The sequence below is a fragment of the Nilaparvata lugens genome, chromosome 7 (genome assembly GCF_014356525.2).
Source record: "Nilaparvata lugens isolate BPH chromosome 7, ASM1435652v1, whole genome shotgun sequence".
Classification (NCBI taxonomy): domain Eukaryota; kingdom Metazoa; phylum Arthropoda; class Insecta; order Hemiptera; family Delphacidae; genus Nilaparvata; species Nilaparvata lugens.
The window spans coordinates 60,867,134-60,881,177 of record NC_052510.1 but is presented as its reverse complement, the minus strand read 5'-3'; the positions used below and the strand labels follow the sequence as shown (position 1 = coordinate 60,881,177).

The 14,044-nt window shown below is 34.7% G+C and overlaps 1 protein-coding gene across 3 annotated transcripts; it reads left to right on the top strand.

Moving 5' to 3' along the window:
* Positions 1-117: 117 nt before the first annotated feature.
* On the top strand, positions 118-13,370 carry LOC111051259 (DNA fragmentation factor subunit beta). Of its 3 annotated transcripts, none has more exons than XM_039433288.1 (7): positions 118-365; positions 462-569; positions 2,468-2,597; positions 5,955-6,149; positions 6,763-6,929; positions 8,873-9,078; positions 12,826-13,370. In XM_039433288.1, exons 1-7 carry the CDS (start codon positions 324-326, stop codon positions 13,037-13,039), a joined length of 1,062 nt encoding a protein of 353 aa, XP_039289222.1. In that variant the 5' UTR covers positions 118-323; the 3' UTR covers positions 13,040-13,370. The 3 variants fall into 3 exon arrangements, with proteins under 3 accessions (XP_039289222.1, XP_039289223.1, XP_022193421.2); XM_039433289.1 differs by lacking the exon at positions 2,468-2,597 and adding an exon at positions 4,695-4,824 and having other exon boundaries at positions 128-365; XM_022337729.2 differs by lacking the exon at positions 5,955-6,149 and adding an exon at positions 3,726-3,920 and having other exon boundaries at positions 128-365.
* The last annotated feature ends 674 nt before the right edge of the window (positions 13,371-14,044 follow it).

Genomic DNA, 14,044 nt, shown 5'->3' with positions numbered 1-14,044 from the left:
AAATATAAAATTTCGGATATCGATTGAAAAACATCGATGTAGGAAAATCATTTTTCAAACATCGATACTCGCAGAATATCGATTCTCACAGATAATGTGTCTCTGATATCGATCTTGAAACATCGACATACTCTTTGTTTTGTTATGAGTTTTATAACCTCACTAATCACAATGATTTTAAATAAGTGTTTTTTAATTTATTATTGTATTTAGTGATTAATAGTTTTGATATTAATTCTATGTTTCTAAATAGCTTGACTCATTACTTCAAATTTTATCATAGGATATTGATATTTCAATTCAACAAGTGCTTTTAATTCGAGATGACTAGAAAAAAGATTGAACATAAAAAAACATTGAACAAGGTTTGTATAATGTATGATATCATACAATATTGTGATACATTTTATTTTGTTTATTTTTTCAATTCAGGGTTTTTAAATGAAAATATTATTTTTCAGGTTAACCTAAAGGGTTTCAAGGTAACCGATGTAGATCGTAAAAAGCTGATTGGCATTGCTAGTAGCTCTCTAGAAGATATCATAATCAAAGGAAGCAAAAAGCTTAACGTAAGTTGAATAGGTACTGCTTTAAATCATTACTTTTTCTATCAGTGTTATATGCCTCGGTACACCAGCACGGACACCATTGGTGTCACAGCTGGTGTCTCTCTTGGGACATCAGTTCGGACAAAATTGGTGTCCCAGATTGCTTTTCACACAGACATCTCTGGTGTCCACTGATTTCCCTGCATGGTGTTCTAACATAACAAGGTAAAAAGGCCTTAGTGAGACTGTCATTCCTTCATTCCCCCCACTCTTGGTATAAAAAAGGGTCCCGTAGCATTAGTTCTTATGGCACTTATTAGACTGGGAACACAGTCAAGACGCCTGATTTTGGTTTCCCAGCGATGGTCGGGAAAAGAGTAAAACACAATGGAGCTTTAAACTTGAGAGTGTTGAAAATAAGGACGAGGCCACACGAGTGTTTTCAGGCGTTATTCAGACGAGTCGGCAGGTTAGGAAGCTCTCCGATTTGCTGATTGGGAAGCTAAATACAGGAATCAGCTAATTCGGGAAGCTGGATAATCAAGAATTATTCAATCGGAGAGCTTTCTGCCCTGCCGACTCGTCTTAATAAACACTTGTATGGCCTAGCCCTAATGCATGATTGATTACATTCATCACTTTCAAGCTTAAACCTATCTTCGCCGCTCTACTATGTGTTGACGCTAATTTAAAAATCTCAACCAAGACTTGCATTAAATTAGAAAACCAGGCTGAGACGCCAGTGATTGATAACAAAATATATTCAAGATTATTTATTTGACAGAACATTTTACTAAATGTATAATCTCGTCATATACAGAGTGATTCATAATTATGGTAAAATAATTTAATACGTGATAGTAGAGGTGAAAATAAGAAAAAAAGTTCCTATAAACATATATCCATAAATGCTTCATTAGCGAGCTATACAGGGTGAAAGATTTCGCCCGGAATTCAGTTCCTCTGGTGAAATACACCGATGCTGAATTGTTTGGGGACTAGTTTTTGAAAAACTTATGCTAGATTCATATGGAAAAATATCTGAAAAATTGAATAAAACTAGTCCATAAAAAACCGAATATTTTATTTGCAATCAGCTACAACCTATGAATTATTAGTTCTCTCCTCATAAAACAGCAAATTTTTGGTGTGTAATGTACTACATAAGAATACATTTTATCCAACTTTTATTTAAATTTAGTTTACACAGCTTACGTCATTCTTTTCAGAATTAAATTCTCTACATTTTTTATTGCGAAAAATTATTTGTTTACTGATCATTAAAGGAAGTTATTGGGCATCAAACGTAGAAGTCTGTGTTTTTCTACTTGGATTCTTTGCATATTTCAACTTTTTTCTCAAAAACTACTCACACTACAGCTTCCAGACTAGTTTTATTCAATTCTTCAGATATTTTCCCATATGAATCCAGCATGAGTTTTTCAAAAACTAGTCCCCAAACAATTTAGCATCGGTGTATTTCAACAGAGGAACTGAATTCCGGGCGAAATCTTTCACTCTGTACAGCTCGCTAATGAAGCGTTTATGGATATATGTTTATAGGAACTTTTTTTCTTATTTTTACCTCTACTATCACGTATTAAATTATTTTACCATAATTATAAATCACCCTGTATAACATAAAAATACAGTGTAGCCTACATGATCCGCAATACAAACTAGAGAATTCAACTCAATTCAATTTTATGAAATTATGAATGTTTTCAGATAAAAAGTGAGACGCCAGTGATTGATAAAAAATATATTCAAGATTTTTTATCTACCAGAACATTCTACTAAATATGTATAAGCTCGTCATATACTGTATAAAATGAAAATACAGTGTAGCCTACATGATCCGCAATACAAACTACAGAATTCAACTTAATTCAATTTCATGAAATTATGATTTTTTTCAGATAAAAAGTGGTGGAGAGGTGACTGTCCATCTGAACGATGGAACACATGTCGACTCAGAGGAATATTTTGACACTCTTCCATCGCAGACTGTGTTAATCTTCAAGAAACCCGGGGAAAACATCATTACAGGTTAATATTTCCTTTGACTGAAATGCTTTGGTAATATTATAGAAGTCATTTCTTGTCTAATGGAATATTTTATTGAGGCAATAAAGAACTTTTCTTTGTTAGATTTAATGAACTAAGGCTCAACTCACACTTCCTCGACTCGAATTGTACGACTCCAGTCGAGGATACTCCAGTCTCTCGACCTTACGACTTTCTTGCTCATTGCCACTACTTCAGTTCAATGCTACTCTATTTTCTAAACATACTTTATTAAAAATATGAGATCTAATTCGTCACTACTCAGCATGTGACAAATTTTATAATAATAATAATAATAATTATAAACCTATTGTCTTATCTAATTCTTATAGTCTCACCTAAAATGATAGATCATCACTTTTATAAAATATAACCTCACTTTCATTAAAAATGCACGGTACTACGCAACTCAAGTCGAGGGCTCGACCAACATGTCGAGTCGACGCTCGGCTCAGTCTCACAGTCGTGAGGTCGCGGAGACTAGAGTCGACTGGTCTGAGTTTCACCATTTTAAAACACATGCTGCGTCGAGAAGATACTTGAGTCGCGTAAGGCTCAACTCACACTTACGCGACTCAGGTCGAGAAGAGACTCGACTCTAGTCGAGAGCATGTGTTTCTAAATGGTGACACTCAGACCAGTCGATTCTAGCATAGAGAAACGATAGCATGAGTAGATATCCCATGGTATAGGGCGTTTATGTCGAAACGTTTACTGTTAACTCAAGCCGATAGTTCACGTAGTTCTTTCCCATGCAGCTGTGTGACGCTGGTAGTCTCTCAAATTGTGCCGTTCATACACTCTCACCCCAACAAAACAGTAAAATTGACAATAATCGACAGTAATCGGCTTGAGATAACAGTAAAAGCTGCGACATAAATGCCCTATACCATGGGATATCTACTCACGCTATTGTTTCTCTATGATTCTAGTCTCCGCGACGTCACCCATTTGAAACACATGCTCTCGACTAGAGTCGAGTCACTTCTCGACCTGAGTCGCGTAAGTGAGAGTTGAGCCTAAATCTACAAAGTTTTGAGTTTTGGGCTAGCACCTGTTTTTTCTCTCCATTATTGAAATGTTTTTACATAATAAATGAATGTTATACAGGCGCAGATCTAATCTACAACGTACTGAAACATGCAAACATTGACGTGTTGAGAGCAGCGGGACAAGTGCAGCAATTTTTCGATGACAAAATAAAAGAGAAGTTGCGAGTCCTAAGTTCAGTTGTTGAAAATTTAGAGGAGTCGAGTGACAGAACACTCTGTAGCAGCCGAGAAGAGGATCCTGATTGGTTTGCTGGTAAGTTTTGAGTTTATTTGAAATTTCTTTAATTCCTAGTGAAATTGAATTGGATTTCAAGTGAAATTGTCTTCAATTTCAAGTGAAACTTCTTGAATCTCAATTGCTTCAATTCCTAGTAAAATTGAATTGGATTTCAAGTGAAATTGTCTTGAATTTCAAGTGAAACTTTCTTGAATCTCAATTGCTTCAATTCCTAGTGAAATTGAATTGGATTTCAAGTGAAATTGTCTTGAATTTCAAGTGAAACTTTCTTGAATCTCAAGTGAAATTGTATGAACATTCAATTACTCCATTTATTTTGTTGTGGAGGTATACATTCTTTTCCACTATTTAATTTAACATTTTGATTTTTCAAATACTTTTCAATTAGAAAAAGAACTTATAGTAATCTCTACACTCTATTATATGAGATTACCAGAGTCACAGATGTTTCGCAGAGATTGATAATGGTGTAACAACCGAAACCGGTCTTTCTACTTTTAATAAAATCTGTGGTTTTGACAATATTTTAGTCTTTTATTTAACACTAAATTTACAGTTTTATCATGTGGTGACTGTTGAATACTGGGTTCACTGATAATAAGAATAATATTTACTGTTTTAGGGCTTGAAACCAACGCTAAAACAAAGGAGTCTTTTATGTCCGCAGGAGCCAAGATCGTATCAGAGGATATCTGTATAAAATGAAAATACAGTGTAGCCTACATGATCCGCAATACAAACTAGAGAATTCAACTTAATTCAATTTTATGAAATTATGAATGTTTTCAGATAAAAAGTGGTGGAGAGGTGACGGTCCATCTAAACGATGGAACACATGTCGACTCAGAGGAATATTTTGACACTCTCCCATCGCATACTGTGTTAATCTTCAAGAAACCCGGGGAAAACATCATTACAGGTTAATATTTCCTTTGACTGAAATGCTTTGGTAATATTATAGAAGTCATTTCTTGTCTAATGGAATATTTTATTGAGGCAATAAAGAACTTTTCTTTGTTAGATTTAATGAACTAAGGCTCAACTCACACTTCCTCGACTCGAATTGTACGACTCCAGTCGAGGATACTCCAGTCTCTCGACCTTACGACTTTCTTGCTCATTGCCACTACTTCAGTTCAATGCTACTCTATTTTCTAAACATACTTTATTAAAAATATGAGATCTAATTCGTCACTACTCAGCATGTGACAAATTTTATAATAATAATAATAATAATTATAAACCTATTGTCTTATCTAATTCTTATAGTCTCACCTAAAATGATAGATCATCACTTTTATAAAATATAACCTCACTTTCATTAAAAATGCACGGTACTACGCAACTCAAGTCGAGGCTCGACCAACATGTCGAGTCGACGCTCGGCTCAGTCTCACAGTCGTGAGGTCGCGGAGACTAGAGTCGACTGGTCTGAGTTTCACCATTTTAAAACACATGCTGCGTCGAGAAGATCCTTGAGTCGCGTAAGGCTCAACTCACACTTACGCGACTCAGGTCGAGAAGAGACTAGACTCTAGTCGAGAGCATGTGTTTCCAAATGGTGACAATCAGACCAGTCGATTCTAGCATAGAGAAACGATAGCATGAGTAGATATCCCATGGTATAGGACGTTTGTATCGCAACTTTTACTGTTATCTCAAGCCGATAGTTCACTTAGTTCTTTCCCATGAAGCTGTGTGACGCTGGTAGCCTCTCAAATTGTGCCGTTCATACACTCTCACCCCTACAAAACAGTATAAATTGACAATAATCGACAGTAATCGGCTTGAGATAACAGTAAAAGTTGCGACATAAATGCGCAATACCATGGGTTATCTACTCACGCTATTGTTTCTCTATGATTCTAGTCTCCGCGACATCACCCATTTGAAAACACATGCTCTCGACTAGAGTCGAGTCTCTTCTCGACCTGAGTCGCGTAAGTGTGAGTTGAGCCTAAATCTACAAAGTTTTGAGTTTTGGGCTAGCACCTGTTTTCTCTCTCCATTATTGAAATGTTTTTTACATAATAAATTAACGTTATACAGGTGCAGATCTAATCTACAACGTACTAAAGCATGCAAACATTGACGTGTTGAGAGCAGCGGGACAAGTGCAGCAATTTTTCGATGACAAAATAAAAGAGAAGTTGCGAGTCCTAAGTTCAGTTGTTGAAAATTTAGAGGAGTCGAGTGACAGAACACTCTGTAGCAGCCGAGAAGAGGATCCTGATTGGTTTGCTGGTAAGTTTTGAGTTTATTTGAAATTTCTTTAATTCCTAGTGAAATTGAATTGGATTTCAAGTGAAATTGTCTTCAATTTCAAGTGAAACTTTCTTGAATCTCAATTGCTTCAATTCCTAGTAAAATTGAATTGGATTTCAAGTGAAATTGTCTTGAATTTCAAGTGAAACTTTCTTGAATCTCAATTGCTTCAATTCCTAGTGAAATTGAATTGGATTTCAAGTGAAATTGTCTTGAATTTCAAGTGAAACTTTCTTGAATCTCATGTGAAATTGTATGAACATTCAATCACTCCATTTATTTTGTTGTGTAGGTATACATTCTTTCCCACTATTTAATTCAACATTTTGATTATTTTTCAAATACTTTTAAATTAGAAAAAGAACTTATAGTAATCTCTACACTCTATTATATGAGATTACCAGAGTCACAGATGTTTCGCAGAGATTGATAATGGTGTAACAACCGAAACCGGTCTTTCTACTTTTAATAAAATCTGTGGTTTTGACAATATTTTAGTCTTTTTATTTAACACTAAATTTACAGTTTTATCATGTGGTGACTGTTGAATACTGGGTTCACTTGATAATAAGAATAATATTTACTGTTTTAGGGCTTGAAACCAACGCTAAAACAAAGGAGTCTTTTATGTTCCGCAGGAGCCAAGATCGTATCAGAGGATATCTGTATAAATCGCAATCTGATCTCAAGAAAAATCCAGAAGTTCTCAATAACGCTTCAGTTCTGAAAGTTGTTGAGGTATCTTTTTCAGCGTTCAAGGTAACTAAATATTATGGAAAAATTATTTATATCTTCTATCATTTACATGCCAAATCACAAGAAGGGTAAAAACAAGAGTTTTCAATGTAAAAATGACATTTCTTTATCTTTATTTATTCATCAAGTACAAATACGTATCATTGGCGAACCTTGAGCTAAATCCCTCCCGAGATTAGATAAAATAGTTCGAAATAATTGAGTTTATGTAATAACTCTGACACAATCCACTATAATAAATGTTCACATTCTGCGAATGTCTACTGTATAAGTTATGAAATTGAATGAAATTCAACACAGAATATGCTAACAGTGCGGTAAAAAAGTATTGAAATCATAGTATACATTCTCTCTTTAATTTACAATGATTGATTGATTGATTGAGTACTTTATTTATGTAGATTACAATATATACTGGCTTATACACTTATATACAATAGCTTACAATACAGCAAAATTATAGATGAATTTACATAATATAGACTGAGAAAATAATTATTGAACTGTATATGATATGAAAAAGCAATTTGTAATATAATAACTATAGATAATTATATTGTTATGCATTTACATAAATTGGCGAAGCTTTGAACATATCAATGTCCATTCTTCGGAAAGAATATTAAAAATATCCTTCCCACTAACTCTCTACCAAAATGATGGTGAAGACACGAGTTTTAAATTTAAAGCCATAAAATCTAGTGAAGGCCTACCTCGACTCTGAAGAACCACAATTTAAAAATTTGAAATACTACAGTTGGACAATTTTTTCATAATGTTATATAGTGTATTTCGGCTTAAAAGAAACACAGTTTGATAAATTTCTACCACAGTAACTCAATTACAGCTCTGATGAAGACCGAAATGGCTGATTTCATACGGTACAAGAAAAGCTCAAAAAAACTGCCTCGAAAAATATATACTTAGTGAGATTCATTCTAAACTGTCCTCCAGAATAACTGTCATTTTGAATAGCTTGTCATTCAATTAATGGTGTCGTTTCGAACTGTGGGCTTTGACATTGCACAGTTCTTGAAATATTTCTCACATCTCTCAATTTTTTCGTTGTCAATATGATGTTTTCGCCACACTGCACAGAAAGCAGCTGTTTTCCAGTCCCTACGTAGATCTGAAAGACCTTGTTTGCAGACGACTCTCGTCTGACATAAGAAACAGGTTTCTTTTCCGGTCTAGGCCAGAAGGTGTTCTCTTACCAGCCGCTTGGAAGTCCGTAGTTAATAAGCCATCCGCTAGATCGGGCGAGTGTGCACTTTCTTCATCAAAGTCGCCATGATTTCAGTTCTAGTTTCGAATCAAACTAATTCAGCATTCGCTTCGCAATCATTTTTATTCAATTATTTATTGTTGATTAGCGTATTCCAAATTTTCAAAAATGATTGAAGATGACGACGCCCGTGATATTCCAAGTGAAAATTTAAAAGAATCTGAAATCCTGACTGCAAATCTTCTACCACTAAAATCAAGAGATAGGTACGATAACAAGTATTCTTTATTTATTTTGTCAGCAATACCTGTAGTGTGGCGAAAAATATCGTTCGCACCACGGGCAAAAATGTTTTTCCGGCTCTCAATCTTTTCTAGTCCTCGGACTTGAAAACCGATTTCGAGCCGGAAAAATCTCATTTTCTGCTCTAGGTGCGAAATATACTATATCACATATAATTCATAGGACCCTTATGTTTTTATACTTCCATGTTTTCAGACTAAAACTTGAAATTTTTCGTGGAGCCCTATTGAAATAATGAATGATTTTATAATAATATAGAATGAGATTCTCACTTCTAATTTTGATATGTTCAGTTTGATTGCATTTCCACTTACAATCTATTGTTGAATTTTGGTTGAATTATTGTATTTGTTATGCTAGACTCTGTTTTGATTTTCTGTATATGTATGAAATAAAATTTGAATTTCAATTTGTTCAGGATCTGTTAAGGAAAGACGCGTACTTCGGCTGCTACCTTGACAGGAGCGAGACAGGTGCAATGTGCAACAAGGAGGGTGAATTCGCGTGCGCGGGCGTGTGGAAGAACGGCAAGTGTTTGTACGAAGGCAGACGAATGCACCTCATCAACCCGTACTCTAGTCGGGAGGCTAGAATCATATTTTCAACGTGGAATCTGGATCATTGGTGAGTTATTCAAGTGTACTAATTCCCAAGGTCTATAAATACAGATTATGACACAATCCCGTGATGCATTGCAAAATCGCCATTTTATGGGGTTCTAGTTCAGCAATATTTTTAAATTTATCAGCTGTTAGCATTATAGATTGAACAACATGATGTATTATTTTGTTAAATTTTTCAAGGAATATTACTTGGCTTTGAATTGTAAAATAAATTCTCCCCACAGAATAATAATAAATTTAGATTCCAACTAGGAACTAAATAGTTGATTTTTAAATTGGGAACTTCAAACTCTTTTTGAGGTTTGCCTTTTGTCCCAATGCCTTATGAATCATAACAAGTTACAAGAATAAGAACAATTTTTAATAATAAAAAATGAATATTATTGAACCATTTATTATTGAAATTTCATTATTAAAAAATCGAAAACCTGAATTTACGTATTATCTGAACCAGAATATTGTTTTTAAAAAGCATAATGCATGATTTTGTTATGAGCAGATTGGAATATTTCAAATGTACCGCCATAAAGACCCCACATAATGGCCGCTCCATAAGAAACACGAGTGTCATGACCTGTATTTATAGACCTTGCTAATTCCTGTTTCAAACTTATATTTTTGAAACGTACTTGTATTAATCATTTAATAATTTATTCCATTAGGGCTACTTTAAAAGTATAACTTGATGTTATGAGATCTCGACATACTGAGATAAAAGGTCAAAATAAGCACTTGATGTACCGTAATGAGTTCTCGACCTCCAATCAACTCGTTCTCCAATATATATATGTTCTTCAAGAAAAAATATTCTCTCAAGAGTTCATAATTACTTTTTTATTAAGATAGAATATTTTGTTAGTTCATCATGCTTCTTCATAGTCATCAAACAATGATTTGGCAACAGTGTGGAGGTAGAAAAAATGTATCCATCTGAAACACAATAATAGTTATCAAGTACCCTTTTAGATCATCACTAATGTTTTTATTTACACTTGAAAATGACTCTTGAAGAATCGAGACTGGTTGTGTTGTGATAGAATAGAAGGGTACTTGCTAACTATTATTATAGAGAAACAATAGCATAAATAGATATCCCATGGTATAGGGAGTTTATGTAGCAACTCTTACTGTTATCTCAAGCCGAAAGTCCACATAGTTCTTTCCCTTGTGACACTGGTAGTCTCTCATATTATGCCGTTCATACACTCTCACCCCAACAAAACAGTAAAAATCGACAGTAATCGGCTTGAGATAACAGTAAAAGTTGCGACATAAACTCATTATATCATGGGATATCTACTTACGCTATTGTTTCTCTATGCTATTATTGTGTTTGGCTCAACTCACACTACCTCAACTCAAATCGTACGCCTTCAGTCTCTTGATCCTTACGACTTTCTTGCTCATTGTCACTACTCCAGTTCCATGCTACTCCATTTCTAACCTCATATTATTAAAAATATGAAATCTAATTCGTCACTTCTGCTTGTGTAAAAATTTGTATAATAATTATTATGAATATATTATCTAATTCTTATTATTGTATTATCTGAAATTATAATACATTACTTTCATAAAAATGCACGGTACTACGTAACTCAAGTCGAGGCTCGACCAACATGTCGATTTGACGCTCGACTCAGTCTCACAGTCGTGAGGTCGCGGAGACTAGAATCGACTGGTCTGAGTGTCACCATTAAAAAACACATGCTGCGTCGAGAAGAGACTAGAGCACTACCTCCGTTAACACGGAGGTAGTGACTAGAGTCGCAGTTTCTTCTCGACTTGAGTCGCGTAAGTGTGAGTTGAGGCTGACTAATTTCAGTAGCCCTAAAAAAGTGAGTAGAGCTGTCTGCTTCGTTGAATGATAGACAAGGTTAGCAACACCAATGTTAAATAAAATAATGTCATGATAATGTGTACTTCACTATAGATGCATACCAAGGTTCAACTATACGATCAGCTGTAAAAACTCAATGCATTTCAACCTATCATGAAATTTACTGTCGCCATTACTAGTAGTACTGAGAACAATAGACCTCACGCAGTTTTCTCATCCACAAGTATCTGGTGTCCCCTGTTCACCGGCTTCTCCAGACAGACATCTGTGTAATGCATGCAATGAATAATCCCACTTGTCAGTTGATTGAGAATAATTCTATAGTCTGATTAATCCTATCTTTAGAGTAGATTATATAATTATATCAACGTTAGTAGACATAAGGTTGATCACTCACAGGTGTAAGATTCGAAGTGGTGGGGGGAACGCCAGCGTGACGTCACGTGTAGTAAAAATGTGATAGACTAATCACACTGAGCATACAGTTTATTCACTGTATCTTCAAATACATCGTCGTTTAATTCCCTCAAGATTAGCCTAGAACTTGAAAATTCTCCACACTTGTAGCGAATGAAGCACCGATTCTAATGATGTTGTTAAAAATGTCATGTTCATTCAACTGAATAAAATGAAGTTGAAAGATTTCAAGAATCTAAAAACGTAACACGAGAAAGTTAATAAGCTGGAAACTGGAAAAGCGTTAGTAGACAACGTTATGGTATTTTAATTTCAGATTAACCCATAAAAAAATCTTGATAAACCAATGCATTGCAATAAACCGATAACCGATCCCGATAAAATTTATCGTATTTAATAAATTTAAATGCACTGAACATATGCTGGTATCGAGCACATGTTCTACGAGAATCAAAATATCTCATCCCCGAAATTCACAAGCTGATGTATAGCCAAACTACAAAATACTAGTAGTTCTGTGAACAGTAGACCTCACGCATTATTCACATCCACAAGTACCTGATTGAAACTATAGACCTTATGGAAATACAGCAATAGATTGGCTTCTCCACACATCTGTGTAATCACTTGTCAGCTGATTTATGATGAATAATTCTATAGTCTGATTTTTACTCTAATATTGGCGTATGAAGGAGGCTCCTTTTTCCTTTTATATTATCCTTGAAATGCAAAATTTCCAAAAACCTTGTATATACGTCGACGCGCAATTAAAAAAGGAACATACCTGTCAAATTTCATGAAAATCTATTAACGCGTTTCGCCGTAAATGCGCAACATATAAACATTCAAACATTAAGAGAAATGCCAAACCGTCGACTTGAATCTTAGACCTCACTTTGCTCGGTCAATAAACACGACCTAGAAGATGAAGAAATCTTAAGGGTTTGAAAGGGAAGGTTAGGAGGTGGGGTTTTTGCTTTTATATGGCAAAATGCTTGTATTATTTGAATGTTTTGATAATTATTGTAAAACAGAAACAGAAAGCTTGCATGTCAGAAAATGTTTGTGTTTATATAATTTGACTATACGTCACCGTATGATTTTCAAGAATGCGATATTCTGCCTACTCTATACTACAGCCTACGTCACGGCTGCAGTTCCCCCACTCCAATTGCATTTCAACTGAAATACTATAGATGAGTGACCAACCTTCTGTCTACTAACTTTGGATATATATATAGGCTATAGTAATATCGGAGAATGGAGGATATTCCTTTTCCTTTCATATTATCCTTAAAATGCAACATTTCAAAAAACCTTGTGTATACTTCGACGCACAGTTGAAAAAGGAATATTCCTGCCAAATCTCATAGAATTCTATCTACGCGTTTGGCCGTAAATGCGTTACATACATACAGACAGATGAAAGAAAATCCGAGTTGAAAAATAGACCTCACTGCGTTCGGTCAACTATTGTTTTTTTGTTTTCAGTATTGAGAGATCACGCACCATACTTCCATCTCTGTTGTGGGCTTCCAAAGAAGTCGCTCTCACTTGTAACAAACAGCAGGCTGTGAACAACTCCTACTTCTACAATCTGCTGTTCACTGCTGCCAACTTAAGACTGGTCCACATTGTATGTCACGACAAAGGCAAGCATGATACTGCCAACTGTGACAAAGATAAATTGATCGTTCCATTATGACAATACCTACTAATAATGCCTTATTATACGATTAATAGATAATGGCCCATATGAATAAAACCACAGCAAATGCTCATGAGCAAGAGCATGGAGAATAAGGTTTTGCTCATGATCAAAAGGTAGAAGCAAAAGCATTGGCTCATTTTTATATGAATAATCTTTACCTTATGCTCCTGAACTCTGGAGCAAATGCTCACGTATTTTAAAGATTTTTTATCAGCTGATTCGCTTTTGTAGCCTTACTTTGTTTTTATAGCTCACGGAAGCGTCGTCTGCTCTGTTTTCTATTTATGAATAGAGTTTTAGGTTAGTTGAGTTTAGAATTTTGAAATAATAGCGTGAAAAAATGTCATATCTTTAATAATCTTCAGCATATTTTTATAATATCAATAGCCTTCTTATAATCGTCTACACTCTCATCTTCTTAAATGCCTATTTCCTATTTTTTGATGGCTATCTTTATATCAGGTAGCTGCTATCTTATGTAGGTATTTATTCTTTTGTATGAATAATGGTGATATATATCATGGTTGAATCTAAAAAGAGTTTTATAGTTCTCAACTATTGGTTGTGATCGTATCTGGTATAGTTTCCTCTTCCTCATACAAATTAGTTGAGCCATTTTACCATGAGCAAAAGGTGATAAGCTGCTCTAGACTGGACTCACCTTTTTTGAAGCATTTGCTTCAAAAGTTGAGCAAATGCTCTAGTTTATTCATACAATTTTGAGTATAAGCTTTTACTTTTGAGCAAATGCTAAACTATTTTTTTGATGAGCATGAGCAAAAGGTTTTGCTCACATTTATTCATAGAAAATGAAGCAAATGCTCCATATTTCAGAAGTATAAGCAAATGCTCAACTTTATTCATATGGCCCATTGTCTGATAATAGTATAAGTAGCTAAGATATCACATGGTATAGGTCTTTTGTTTCAAATTTCAAGCTGATTTCTTGCTAACTCAAGCTGATTACTCAGTAGGTGTCAGTTTTATACCCACTGATTA

Excerpts from the sequence above, each read along its gene's own strand:
- LOC111051259 (XM_039433288.1), top strand. The coding sequence starts at position 324 with ATGACTAGAAAAAAGATTGAACATAAAAAAACATTGAACAAG. Across the intron at positions 366-461 it reads ATAAAAAAACATTGAACAAG|GTTAACCTAAAGGGTTTCAA; the intron begins GTTTGTATAATG and ends ATTATTTTTCAG. Across the intron at positions 6,150-6,762 it reads GGATCCTGATTGGTTTGCTG|GGCTTGAAACCAACGCTAAA; the intron begins GTAAGTTTTGAG and ends TTACTGTTTTAG.